Here is a 13,889-nt window from a genome sequence, read left to right on the forward strand (position 1 = left end):
ACACACACACACACACACACACACAATAAAATAAAAACAAGTTAACAAACAACCGTTACATCAGTTTTTGCAAATAAGGTCTGGACTTGCCAACTAAAATTTCATTGTCTTCATTCTTCTCTGGTTCAGACTCTGCCTCCAATGTAAGGCTGGATGGACAAGTTTTCTGTTTTTCTTTGCTGTTAATATAGTTGTAAAYCCCTCTATCAATCTACAATAGACCCGTCTGGGAGGTGGGGTGTGAAACAACTCTTATGGATTTAAAGAGACAGCCTCAAAATGAGTTGATCTGAGACATACCTCAGAAAAAGGGTTGAAACAGGGGCTTGTGGAGTTACAATAAGGAGGAATTCAGACCAAAGCATTGCAGTTCCACTTTATATAGACCCAAATGAATGATTTAAATGTGACAAATAAAAGGACAATAACACAAGACGGGTCTTAAACCAAAGCCTTGCTAAGAAACTTTAAATAGACCAAACAATAAACTAATTCAATATTTCCAAACAAAATCCAATAAGCCAAGCTATTTATTTATGTGGTTTTAAATTAACTTGGAGAATTTTTAAATAACAAAAGAAGCCACATAATGATGCACTTCTGGTGGTTTTTCCTTGCAGGGGACACAGACGCTTCCGGACCAGCAGGGGGCGCTGGATAAATGAGTTCCCAGCTGGCCGGAGCTCCATGAAGACATTTATCTGCTGCAGCTGGGCTCCGTGGTGCTGAAGGGACGGCTCCTCTGCTCTCCCACATCTGCAGGTAGGTAGATGTATCGCTATGGAGATAAATTAAAAAGAATAAACAAATAAAAAAAAAACGACAGACAGCATCACAGGTTTAGTTTTACTCTAGAAGCCAGAAAACACGAAGCAGGCGTAAATGTATTGTTGTGCGCGATATAATTGGTCCTAAACGGTGGTGGTGGGGGTTCCCTGTGTTTGTGTGTGGACAGATGTGTAAAGATTTAAACTTTTAAATTTAGTCCGAGGCTTTAAATAGAGCTTTGATTTCCTCGTTTGCTTGAGGTTAGATCTCTGAAACAAGGATGAGATATTCTTGGGATCTTTAATGGCCCCTGAGGGTCTCCTGACCCTAATTTGCTCAGAAAGGAGCTCTTCTCATTAGCAGATTTGTCTCTGTTCACTGTTTTTATATTGATTTTTTTTTTTTTACCCCTAGGATCTTTTATTAATTACCAAAACTCAAACTGTGCACTTGGATAACAAATTTTTGCTATCTCATATAGGGATTAATAATAATAATAATAATAATAATAATAATAATAATAATAATAATAATAATAATAATAATAATAAAATCTGGTAAATAAAGTTAGATATGGTAGATCATGCTCAGAGTATCTGTTGTGATGATCAAATTTTATCACTCTTAAAACTGTATTATAGCCATTTTTGTGTTGTTTAGCTGTGGCAGCCATTTTAAACCTGTTTGACTCCAAAAATAAATCAGATGTAAACATACACTTTTTGTAGAGTTTATTTAAAATCTACATTGGATTATTAGGGCCACACAAGATTTCTTTTATTATTATTTTTAATTACGAGAATAAAATCATAATATTACGACATAAAGTAAAGTCGTAATATTACGAGACTGAAGTCATAGTATTACGAGAAAAAAAGTCATAATATTCAAGCCTTTACATGAAAAAGCATGCAGTTACCACTGCATTAAAATGAGGAATGTTGAGCAACTTGTCAAGTTTTTTTTTTTTGTATTGCTTAAAAAAGTTAATCTTTTAGCATCAAATTATCAGCAGCAGGACTTGGAAATTGTGCAAACAACTATATGATAAACTGAAGCCATATTGTAATTAATGGATGCATTGACAGATTTAGTCATCACGTAGCTAATTTGGATGAAAACATGTTACACTAACATTGACCCAAGTCATCATAGACTACTTTACAAACACAGACACATGGTAGAAGGTGTGGGGGAAATAAAGAGGAAATGAGGAACGGAAAATGGACGACTTGTAAGATTATGATTTTTTTCTCGTAATATTACAACTTTAATCTCGTAAAAATAATTAAAAAATGTCGTGGTGTGGCCCTAATACTCTGATATTTTAGTATTTCTTTGAAGTACTTTAAACAAGGATGCCTTTTTCATTTGAAAACATCGTATCACATATTGTGTTTTGTKTATCTTTTCAAATGTTCTGTGATTGGTAAATTTGTGTTCCTCCCACACAGAAATGTTCACCCGTATGTTAAAGCTGCGGCTCCTCAACACTGTTGCTCCTGCCTACTTCTTCATGGCCACGGCCGCCACCTTCGTGCTCTACTTCCGCCTCTTCATCCCAACCATCTTCCCCAATCCAGACACGTCCCTGAGGAGTTYCACGACCCTCCACACGGCCGCCTTCCTTTTCCTGATGTTCAACGCGTTGGGGAATTACGTAATGACCATCAAATACCCCGCTGAAAGTGCCAACGAGACGGCGGTTCCGGTGTGCTCGCCCCACTGCTCGGACAAAGTGGACGCTCACTACCTCCTGAACGGCCGTCACTTCTGCAAACTGTGCAAGAAGGTTATCCTCAAGAGGGACCACCACTGTTTCTTCACGGGGAACTGCATCGGCAACAAGAACATGCGCTACTTCATCATGTTCTGTGTCTACACGTCGTGCACGTGCCTGTACTCGCTGGTTCTGGGCGTGGCCTTCCTGACAGTGGAGTACTCAGTCTCCTTCGAGAACCCGCTGACCTTTCTGACCCTGCTCCCCCTCTCCACTGCTTACTTCTTCACGGGTGAGTTTGACCGAACAAAAGCCGAAGCTTTCGCCGTGCGTTCTGGCACTACGGTCTCAACTCCTCCCCTCCCCTCTCCTCCACAGGAACCATCTCGGGCCTGCAGCTCTTCCTGGTGCTGATGCTGTACGTGTGGCTGGGCATCGGCCTGGTGAGCGCAGGTTTCTGCTGCCAGCAGGTGCTGCTTGTGGCCCGGGGACAGACCTGGTGTCAGATGCAGAGGGGAGAGCTTTTGGAGAATCGCAGCCCCTGGAGAGCCAACCTGAAGGATATTTTTGGCACCCGCTGGATTCTCGGCCTTGTTTTGCCTGTGCAGACAGTGGAGACRTACTCTGAAGACACAGATGCGCACAAACAAGACTGAGCGGGTTTAAGAAGCAAAAGCTGTAGGCTCAAACATCAGAAAAGTTTTTTTTTAATCCATGTGATTGGTTTTGAGGTCTACATGGATAAAGGGGACATATCATGCAAAATCCATGTTTTTAGCCTTTAAATACATTTYGTTGTGTACTTAGAGTCTCTAGAAGTGCAGAAAATTTTTATTTAGTCGCTGCGTAGATATCTTTATATTCTGTTTGGGTCGTATTTTTCAACTCATTCAGTTTTCTCTTTTTTCCGAACTATTACATCACACTATTTACGACAGAACTGCCRAATAAGGTCTGGACTTACCAACYACARTTTGACGGTCTTCATTCTCCTCTGGYTCTGGGTCAGACTCTGGCTCCAACATGGAAGGCTGGATGGACAAGTCTTCCGTTGTCGACATGTTTTAATTAATGTGTAACTAAAATGTTTCTGCGYCGCTATATAGTCATATCTCTACTATCAAACTAGRATGAACCGCTCAGGAAGCTGGAGGGGAYTTAAAGAGACAGCATCAAAACGAGTTGATCTGCGACACACCYCAGAAAAGGGATGRAAGTTACAATAAGGAGGAATTTAGACCAAATCATTGCAGTWACAATTTATATAGACCTCAACTGGATGATTTAAATGTGCAAAATGGATTTAAAAGCATGTGTCTCATTTAAAGTTGTCTATTAAAATAAATAGTTGTTACAGACACACCTTTTTAGGACAAGAGCCATACAAGACAAAATAGGTGCATAGTAATACTGTATACATTTATATTATTAAGTGTTTTCATATTTTCAAAGCGGTTTAATGAGTCAGGAAGAACATTTGATTTTCTAGTTAATAATTTCTTATTAAGTCTAAAAGATAGCTTTGCATGCCTTCAAAGCTTTGTATTATTGACAGCCATGTGGCGCTCTTAGATTATTATATACTGCCAGATTTGACAGTTTGCTTTTTCATGTCGAGTCTGGTGACATTTTCTACTCAAACTGATGCGACTGATACTTTAATGAGAACACAGTTGTGTTATTCTTTGTAACAAAAGGAAGAAAATATGAATCATATTATCCAGGGTATTATTCACAATGTGCCATAAGGTTATGCTTCTAKAAGTATTATTTATTCTGCTGATGATGAGACGTGATCAGACTTCCTGTCTGAGGTGATTTAAGCATCTAGGATACTTTTTGGAGCTGATTTTGTTTCAATAAAAGATTTAAAAAAGGACACAAAGCTGCTACTTTTCATCTTTAATAATGACATTCTTCTAGAAAAGTGACAAGAAAAGGATTTCAACAGTTTGATAGACAAAAAGAAAAAAAACATACATTTCACAATAACAGGCAAAATATTTCTTTAAAACACTTTTCACCTTATTACCTCCCTTCAAAACCAAGACACATTTTATCCGACGTTACTTTTAAAGAACTGATAAATATCTTTAGAGTGGTGTTGTGAACATAAATACAAGAGTTTAACAAGACTTAACATTTTAACCTTTTAAGTCTTTATAACAATATTTATGAAGGAACTCAGAAAAAAATTACTACAGCAATAATCTAAGTTTCAAAAATATGAATTCTTTGGAAACCCTTCAGTACTTTTGACTTTCAACAGGACATTTGTAAAGAAATGCAAAAAATTTGAAGATGTAAAAGCGTTAATAAAAAGTACAATCATGAATAAAAGGCACAGGCGTCCAGATAAGCATTTCATATTCACATCATTTAAACAAAACACAAAGTGCAAAAGGTCAGTAATATAAAACTAAACAAGTAGCCGCCATCTTTTCACCTAAAACTTCTTTAAAGCACTGAACTACAGCAGGACTAATAAGAGCAACAACAAATCCAAAGGCAGGACAATAAACCATTTGTAGTTAAAAATCATTACAAATGCACTGAACAGCTGCACTCACATTTTTGGTGATATAAACACTGAAACGCCGCTCAATAAAACCTATAAATTTTCACTGTGAACAGATCCAATGTATTTGCACTAAACTGATTTGTGATGAACTTTCCTTTAAGATCTTGGATGAGAATTTTCATAAATATCTTTAAGCTAGAAAGGTTTTTTTGAGCTTGTTAAATTTGCTCAATTCTAATGGTATTTCCAGCTAAAGTTCTTCGTACATATCCAATGATTGCTACCCGGAAGGTTCCGCTATACGTTTTAAAAAAAAAAAAACTACAAAATGGTCTATTCAATGGCTACAGCACTTCTTTGCTACATTTTCTAGATGTAGTTTCCACGTTATCTGACAAAAAAACCTAAACTCATTAAAACAAGCTTCTTATAATCAACTGTTTAACATTATTCACAACTTATTATTATTGACTGCAAACGATGATGAATTAATAATACTGACACTAAAGAATAAAACTATTTGAACCTGGTGAGGCTGTGTAAATAATAAAATGTACAAGCAATATAATTATTAGCTTAAAATATTACAAACATGTCAAAATCTGGATTATTATTTAAAAAAATTAAAGTAGATTTATAATTTGATGATAGAAACAAGTTTGAAAGAAGAGAACAGGGCAACAAAACGTAGCTGAAGCTGTAAAATTCTCAACAACAATGAAATATTGGACATTTCACAGAATAACTGGCTTCAAATAATAAGTCACTAAAGTGGCTAAGTCTGAAATATTAACGAGGAGGCACTCAGCACTTTAAATAAATTTAAACATCACACACACAAAACAGAAAAACACAGGGGTCTTATTAGTATTAGGTGCCACCTGATATTTCTKTTTTAAAATCAGTGTTTACCTCTGCATCCATGTGCAAGTTAAATCTTTATCATGTAAAAATATACAAATAAATAAAGGCTGCCACATTTTCTGTGCTGAGCTAAATTTCAGATTGGTTGAAGGAAATGGTCTGAACAAAAAAATATATTTCCTGGTTAAAACTTTTGATATGATGTTTGTCTATAGTTTACACAGTGTCTCAGTTAAACAAGCCTACTTTCAGTGTCACTACTGTCAAGTATTAAAACTTCCTGCTGGAGGCGTCATCTGTTCACTAAAAATTCAAAAACAAAAAACAATAAAAACCAGAAAAAAACGTCAACAGGTGTGTTAAATATGACAGGCGTAATGCATCTCTGTGGCTTTTCACACACTGTAAGGCGTGCATTATTAGGCTGCAAGTGATGCCTGCTATTTTCTAACAGCAGAAGCAATAAAATGCATTATAGGCAATGGTTGGAAATATCAGCATGCTTCCAAACTTTCACGTTATAACAGCGGCTGTGCTTCAGATTCGTATCAAACCAGCAGCTCTGAATGTTTTGTGCTTCAGGACCTTCCTGAATAAAGGGGTGCATAATTTATAGTTTACAAATTTATCGCTTACAGAAACACCAGCGTGTGCAAAACAAGTATCACAAAGAACTGCTTAAGCCGAAATAAAAGCAGGCTATTTTATTTCCAAGAGCAATCCAGTCAGTTATATTTGGCCTATCAGATGCACTTCGACTGCAGTGAGTTTTCACAAAAGGAACATAARAAGTGAGAAAAATGTGATGTTTGTTTATTGCAGGTCTTATTGTCATCACACTATTGAACGAGGAATTTGTACGTGCAATAAGGCAGCGCCATCGTTGCAAGCAATATGCTTAAATAATGCATAATTTACATCTACAGACCCTGATAAAAAGGGTAAATTTTATCTTTTTTTCTTAAATTAACTGACATTTAGCTCCACATTCAGTAAAGTATCAGATGACCAGATGAATCCTCCTGCATCTAGATTCAAAACTGCCGGCTCAGGTCCACAAACGCGTTACCCTTAGACTCTCTGAGCTTTAGCCCCTGAATGTTCCTTTTCTGTGTCCTGCAGGGAGAGCTGGAGTTTAGTCCAGAGCTGTGGATCCCCACTGCTCAGAGCATCCAGCAGCAGGGCCGTCTGCTCCTGCAGCTCGTGCAGCTGGCCCTGGGTGCGCTTGTTCTCTTTGATCAGCTGCTTTGTGCGCATTGTGATCCCCAGCAGGCCGGACTTGCTGAGGATGTTGTAGGTGTTGCTGAAGCGTTTCAGTTTGTCACCGTGAATGGAGATGGGGTCCTCGTATTTGTCCGCTTCAGTCCTGAAATCCTCCATGTAGGCGGGCAGAAAGCTGCTTTCAGCTGTTAGGGTCAGAGACTTGTCAGGAAGCTGCTCCTGACTCGCGGCCGCCTGTGTTTTATTAGTTGCTGCTTCAAAGGTGGAGATGGTCTGAGCTTGTGTCTGCGGTGCAGGCAGTGGGCTGGGGGAGCTGTCCAGCCTGTGATGGTGTTTCCTCTGACGCTGGTCACATCCCAGTGTTTCCATCGCCCTTGAGGATCCCACCCTCTTACTGGGTGAGTCTGCAGGGTATGGGGCGATTCTGGGGTACGACTTGAGAATGGGCATATAGCCTTTTGACTGTCGAACACTTTCGGTCTTTGAAGAGCTGCTGCTGCCGTTTGATACCATTGGCTGAAGGAGAACCACTTGTGATTGAGGCATCACTTCCATGGGGGATGAAAAGCCCCACTGCTTTTCTGACGGGGTCATGGGTGACGGCTAGAAAGAAGATAGAGCTTTGATGTCATGCGGCAATATTGCTGCAGAAGGTACTAAACATACAAACCAACAGCACTCAAACATTTAGTATCTCTGGGCTGCTTTTTAGATTTCAGTCCCACATTGTTACCTTTCCTTTGCGGTGTATGGTACTAGGGTTGGGCAATATTGGCAAAAAAATRTATCAGGATTAACTGTGATATTTAGCCGATAACAATTAATATGTGACCCATCACATTGAAACGAGGATTAAGTCCAAAAGTGGAATGTGGAAAAAGGGCAAATATAGGGTTTTGATTTAAATGTGTGCAAAAATTGCATTTTGTCACATTATAATGAAYTAATGCTTTATCAATGTATCATTTGAACGAACTGTCTGAAATACAATCCAAAAATTTTTTTGAAGCTTTTTTTTTGAGCAGTAGCAAAAAAAATACTGATTTCAAGGAAAACGCCATTTTGAAAAATTTCCTGCGATTTAGTAATGTTTTTGTTTCTTTCCAACTGGGAAATCTTAATATACAAATATTATTTGAGGTTTCCTCTTTATATTAACATAAAAAATTACTCAATAAATTTACATGAAATTAGGATTCAGACCAAACAGTGATGTATTATCCTAACCAACAAGACAAATTAAGTCATATCTCTGGATAAGTTGATGATATCAGAAGGATCAAAATGTAGCTTTTAAAGCCAGGAATCTGAAAATGTGATTAGGTCATTTTGTCCAAATTTGACCTCATCCTCATTTCAATATGATGGGTCACATATGCCAAATAATAGCTGACAATTGCACTTGCATGTGGCCAATGTTGTGGCCTTGAGTTGCCTTTTCTGGCTTTCCTCATGCTCCAGTTTATGTAGTTTATTCAGGTGATTACACAAATTCATAGGTTTAGGGTTAGCATTAGTTGTTCTGCTGTCGTCCACTTCTGTGCTTACACGTGCACCTGATAGTGATGATAAATTCACCATCACATGATACTATCTGCAGTAATTACAAAGTGGCAAATATCAATTATTGACAGTTTTCTGATGTTAATTGCACACTATACAATTTTGCCCAACTCTATTTGGTACAGGGTAGATTAGAAAGCTAATGATCAGCTAATGTCTGTTGCTCATCCCAGACACTGCCAAGTTTCAACACTGTATACCGGTACTTAAAACATAAAAGCATTAAAACCATGAAGTGAACTTCAGCTGTGTTTTAATCAAACTCATAAAACATGTAGCAAGAACAAACAACTGTCTGCAGAAGATTTTCAGTTTTCAAAGCAGTAAAGCCAGACAAATAATCTAAGAAATGCATCATCTATAGGTAGATTTATCTACAGGATGATGGGTTTTGGCTAAGCGCCATTTAGGAATCGCTTTCTGAAAGTGAAAAAGAGAGCCCATCACAAGGTGACCTGTGTACCGTAAAGTTCTTGTKCTCATGTTTGTAAATTTTTGAATTGAATCCACAGAACTGGATGCTCTCATGATCTCATTAGCCTTTGAAAAAATGCCAAATATTTCCAAAATTCCAGTGTATTYAGCCAAACCTTTTGATTATGGATAACTAAACAAACAATCCATTAAAAAAAGCTAAATAACTGTTTGATTTCAAAATTGTACTTTGGACAATAWGCTCTGCCTTTTTATCTACACACTGCTCCAGAGAAAGTTCATTGTGCCATAAATCTTGGCTCTAGCCAACACACAACATTCAGATTCTTGTTTATAGATATTATAAATAGAATTTTAAACAAGGCAGTGCAGAGTTCAAAATGCAGTTTACAGTTCAGTTTTACCTGCTTTAGGACAAAGTTGTTCATGATGATCATTGGGGACAGTCCAGAATACGAACCTCCCACTAAAGCCACCTGCTGACCAGCTTCCTGTCCGATTATTGACCCATTCCTTCCAGTGTCTTCAGAGTCTGTCACCTCGACTGCACTGAGGTACTCAGAGCTGGCATCTGACAATGAGAAGATATGGGTCTCATGAAGTAAACAGATTTATCTTTTTGTTGTGTCCATAACATTAGAACTACTAAACACTGGCAGATGTAGATACACACGTGGACAAAATTGTTGGCCCCCCCCGTTGAATGAAAGAAAACCCCACAATGGCCACAGAAATAACTAGAATCTAATAAAAGTAATAAATAACAATTCTATGAAAATGAACAAATGGAAGTCAGACATTGCTTTTCAACCATGCTTCAACAGAAAAAAATAAAAAAATAAAAAATAAAAACTCATGAAACAGGCCTGGACAGAAATGATGGTACCGTTAACTTAATATTTTGTTGCACAACCTTTTTGAGTCAATCACTGCAATCAAACAATTCCTGTAACCGTCAGCGACTTCTGCACCTCTCAGCAGGTATTTTGGTCCACTCCTCATGAGCAAACTGCTCCAGTTGTCTCAGGGTTGAAGGCTGCCTTTTCCAGACGGCATGTTTCAGCTCCTTCCAAAGACGCTCAATAGGATTTAGGTCAGGGCTCATTGAAGGCCAATGTTTTCCTCTTCGCCATTCTTGGGTGTTTTTAGCTGTCTTTTGGGTCGTTATCCAGTTGCAAGGCCCATGTTCTGTGAATAATATGTGTAACTGTAGTCACAGGAACATCAAGCTGCTTGGAGATGGTCTTATATTTACCTTTAATGCGCTTGTCTATAATTTTCTTTCTAATCTCCTGAGACAACTCTTTCTTGAAAGTGAATTTTATTTTGAAAAAAAAATTCTGTTGAAGCATGGCTGAAAAGCAGTGTCTGACTTTCACTTGTTCATTTTTATTTATTATTACTTTTGTCAGATTCTAGTTATTTCTGTGACCATTGTGGGGTTGTCTTTCATTAAACGAAGGGTACCAACAATTTTGTCCACGTGTGTACATATCTCTTTAGCATCTGGAACAGATATGTCCACGTGTGCATATATATCTCTCTTTAGCATCTGGAAGAGATATGTCCACGTGTATACATATCTCTGGCATCTGGAAGAGGATACCATCAACCTAATAAGAATTTAACCAAATCCAGGTCAACGTTCATCATATAAATAAAGGTCATCGATTGTAAAGCTCAGTCTACATAGAGAATGTGACCTAGATCTCTAGATTTGATTAGTGAACTAGCATGGGTAAATGCTATTTCTAATAATATAATAGCTAATTATACACATGGACTTTCAGGTGAAGACAAGAATCAAACTTGACTTAGTTACTAGTGTCACAAACATTTAGTAAACAACACAGAAGGCTACATACCTGCAAAATATTTGTCACATTATTTTAAAGTATATAAACTTACACAGCATTACTTGGATTAGAGAGACTAGTAGTAGAGTAAAATTAATTTTTGATGCTGAAATCGTTTAGCTTGATCAAAATCTTTACCTTTTTTAATATGTTGTTTACCACCACTTTTACATTTACTTACTCTTAGGACACCAGTTCTGCACAAATCAGACATTACTGTTATTTCAGATGTTATAGGGATTGTGTTGCTTAACATTTCTAATACAAAAAAAAACCAATCCTGTTTTTGTACATCTTGTTTCTAAAATCCAGAGATCAATTCATCAAGTATTTTACTCCTTACAAAAACATTTATAACACCATGAAAATGCCATCTATCCAATACCTTTAAACAACCTCATTCAGGCAGAATTTGAACAATGCTGCAGAGGTTATTTATTTACCAAATGGTATTGTTATGGCAATATTTATTTCAAGAGGTCAGGTCAATAAACTAGCTAACAAAAATCCAAGTCAATATAACATGTAACGTTCAGAAATATTTCAAAAGTTCATGGTGGCAAATCACGCTTTGCCGTTTTGTGCATAATTGGATTCGCAGCAACACTTAGAAAYAACCATATTTTTTGCAAACATACTTCAAACGGTTCAATTAATCACTCACAAACTGTGAATGCAAGTAATAAAATTTTGATTCTGCACAGAGCTGTAGCTAGTTATATTCACTATAACACACAACAACAAAAACAATGAGGCTAGTCACTTTCATGAAATGTGACTTTTTCAAACCTGAGAAGCCCGAATCTCGTTCCAAGTCATGTTTGGATAATCTGAGGAGCGATGTTCCGGTGAACTGTGGCACCCCATGTGCCCTTGGTTTACTGAAGCCATTCATGCTGGTACCAGCTGCGGGGGAAAAAAAAGTTAAATAAAGTTAAACAATATCAACCAGCTTGTGTGAATTTGTCTAGAACAAGTGATACTCTGTCGGCTTTTAATTTAATTTGAGGTAAGCGAGGTCAAAGACAAGACTCTCAGCTGATAGACATTTAATACTGACTCCAGGTAGGACTCAGAAAGTGAATATAAACACTCGGTTTGGATGAGGTGGATCATTTTCAGGTAGTCCTTTTACTAAAAGGCTGGCAGTATAAACTGAGCCGCTTCACGTTTCAAAGTGTCTTGGGTAAGACAGAGTGTGTTACTGCAGAGCAAAAATCCTGCATATTGAATAAAGTAAGTAGCACTGTACAAGTGGATGTGAATGTCAAACAATGCAAAGCCTTTGTAATGTAATCTGAGTACAATATAAACAGATCTGTCTCTTAATCCTTGAGTCAGTGCTTCCATGTTCCTTTGTGGTGTTGACAAGCTACCTCTTATGGTCAAAGAGGGCATTTCAAAAAATTGACTCGCTAGTATGCTAGGGGTGTAAGAAAATATCGATACACTGAAATATCGCGATATTTCATTTCCCGATACTGTATCGATATTCGAAAGCCCTGTATCGATTTTTATTAAGGTTTAAAATGCCAACTTTCCTGCCAGCTGTTCATTTTTATGTTGTAGTTCAGCCTGGCTCACTGCTGCCTACTAGTGGTCAGAGGCTGAACATTAAAATGAACGGCTAGTTGGCAGCAGTGAGCCAACCATTTGGCTACTCTACCTCTTGAGGTAGAGGCTATTGTTAAGTGTTGGGTGACCATATTGTAAATTAATATTAAAAACTAAAAGCTGCAAAAAATATATTTTCAAACTATTTATTGTCAAATTTAGTCTAATAATTGAAAACATGGATGAAATAAAAAATATAAAACAAATAAAGTAAAGTACATACAAAGCAGAACACAGCTAAATGTATCAAAAATATGTCTATGTAATATTATAATTTTCTGAGACAATGAATTTTGGTTTTTCATTTTTTTTCCAGTAAGAGGTTTTTATTTAATAGGATTTTTGGAAAAAAAAATCACAATATATCACCTTGCTTACAGTATCGCAATATATCGGGATATATCGTATCGTGACCCCTCTGTCATGATATGTATCGTATCGCTAAATTATTGCCAATACACAGCCCTAAAGTATGCCATCTTTGCACAGCCTGTAGTGTAAACATGAACTTCTATCGCACTGAAGATGTTTTTCTAAACTATTTGATTTAACAGCTTTAGTTCTTATTTATTGGGCTAGGATTCTGAAGTATCACTGTGCACAAATCATAGTTTAATTTCACCAATTAAGGGTGTCCATCAAAAATAACCACACTAAGCAATGATTAAATAAGCTCATTGCATCCTTACAGAAGTTGTCCGCATATTTCTCAGATTTTAGCTGCTGCTTACAGACCTGTTTTACTTCCAAAGCCAGTTTAGTTGCAAATATAGGGCTAATATTTTACTATTGAGAGAGGTATGCTAATTTGAAGTAAATGATAAATATTTGATAGGCGCCGCGGGAAGCAGGAAGTTTACAACAAACAAAAAGTAGTTCCATACATTTTTCAAAATATACTTGTATGGAAACAAACAAACTAACTATGCTATAGAGAAACAAAATGTTTAACGCAACGAGCATTTCAGTTTTTCTATGTCCTCCCACACCTTCCTCGATGTTAGCGCTCTTACTTAGCTTGGTGATGCTAAGGCCCCGCACGTTCAAAACAGAGCTGCTCTTTGCACAGTTGCTAACTACTTATGTAGCGACTGTCGCCGTTTCTGCAAACCTTACCAATTAGGTCGTTTGCTTGATGATCCCGATAATAGTGGCGTCCAAGTTTTGTCGTTTTACAGCCGCGGTCCCTCGAATCTATCACAGCTCGCTAGTACGTCGCCTCGTTGCAGATTCGTATCTGTAACGGGGAATTTTGACCACAGCTAAGTCTTACAGGCAAACCTAACAAGAGACTTGCTTTGACGTTTTCTAACGTCAATGTCTTTAT

General features: G+C 37.4%; 2 protein-coding genes across 2 annotated transcripts; one reads left to right on the forward strand and one right to left on the reverse strand.

The window, feature by feature from the left end:
- Window positions 1-620: 620 nt before the first annotated feature.
- Window positions 621-4,460, forward strand: zdhhc22 (zDHHC palmitoyltransferase 22; the record flags this gene model as incomplete). The annotated part of the gene is given in 3 exon segments (XM_014013091.1): window positions 621-762; window positions 2,223-2,780; window positions 2,867-4,460. Coding segments are annotated over 2 exon segments (834 nt in total). The 3' UTR covers window positions 3,145-4,460.
- Window positions 4,376-13,799, reverse strand: cipca (CLOCK-interacting pacemaker a). The gene is made up of 4 exons (XM_014013079.1): window positions 13,679-13,799; window positions 11,738-11,854; window positions 9,497-9,663; window positions 4,376-7,697 (listed from the first exon to the last, which is right to left on the reverse strand). The coding sequence occupies exons 2-4, from the start codon at window positions 11,841-11,843 to the stop codon at window positions 6,945-6,947; spliced, it is 1,026 nt and encodes a 341-aa protein (XP_013868533.1). The 5' UTR covers window positions 11,844-11,854; window positions 13,679-13,799; the 3' UTR covers window positions 4,376-6,944.
- Between the last annotated feature and the right edge of the window lie 90 nt (window positions 13,800-13,889).

The sequence above is a fragment of the Austrofundulus limnaeus genome, unplaced genomic scaffold (genome assembly GCF_001266775.1).
Source record: "Austrofundulus limnaeus strain Quisiro unplaced genomic scaffold, Austrofundulus_limnaeus-1.0 Scaffold2, whole genome shotgun sequence".
Classification (NCBI taxonomy): Eukaryota; Metazoa; Chordata; class Actinopteri; order Cyprinodontiformes; family Rivulidae; genus Austrofundulus; species Austrofundulus limnaeus.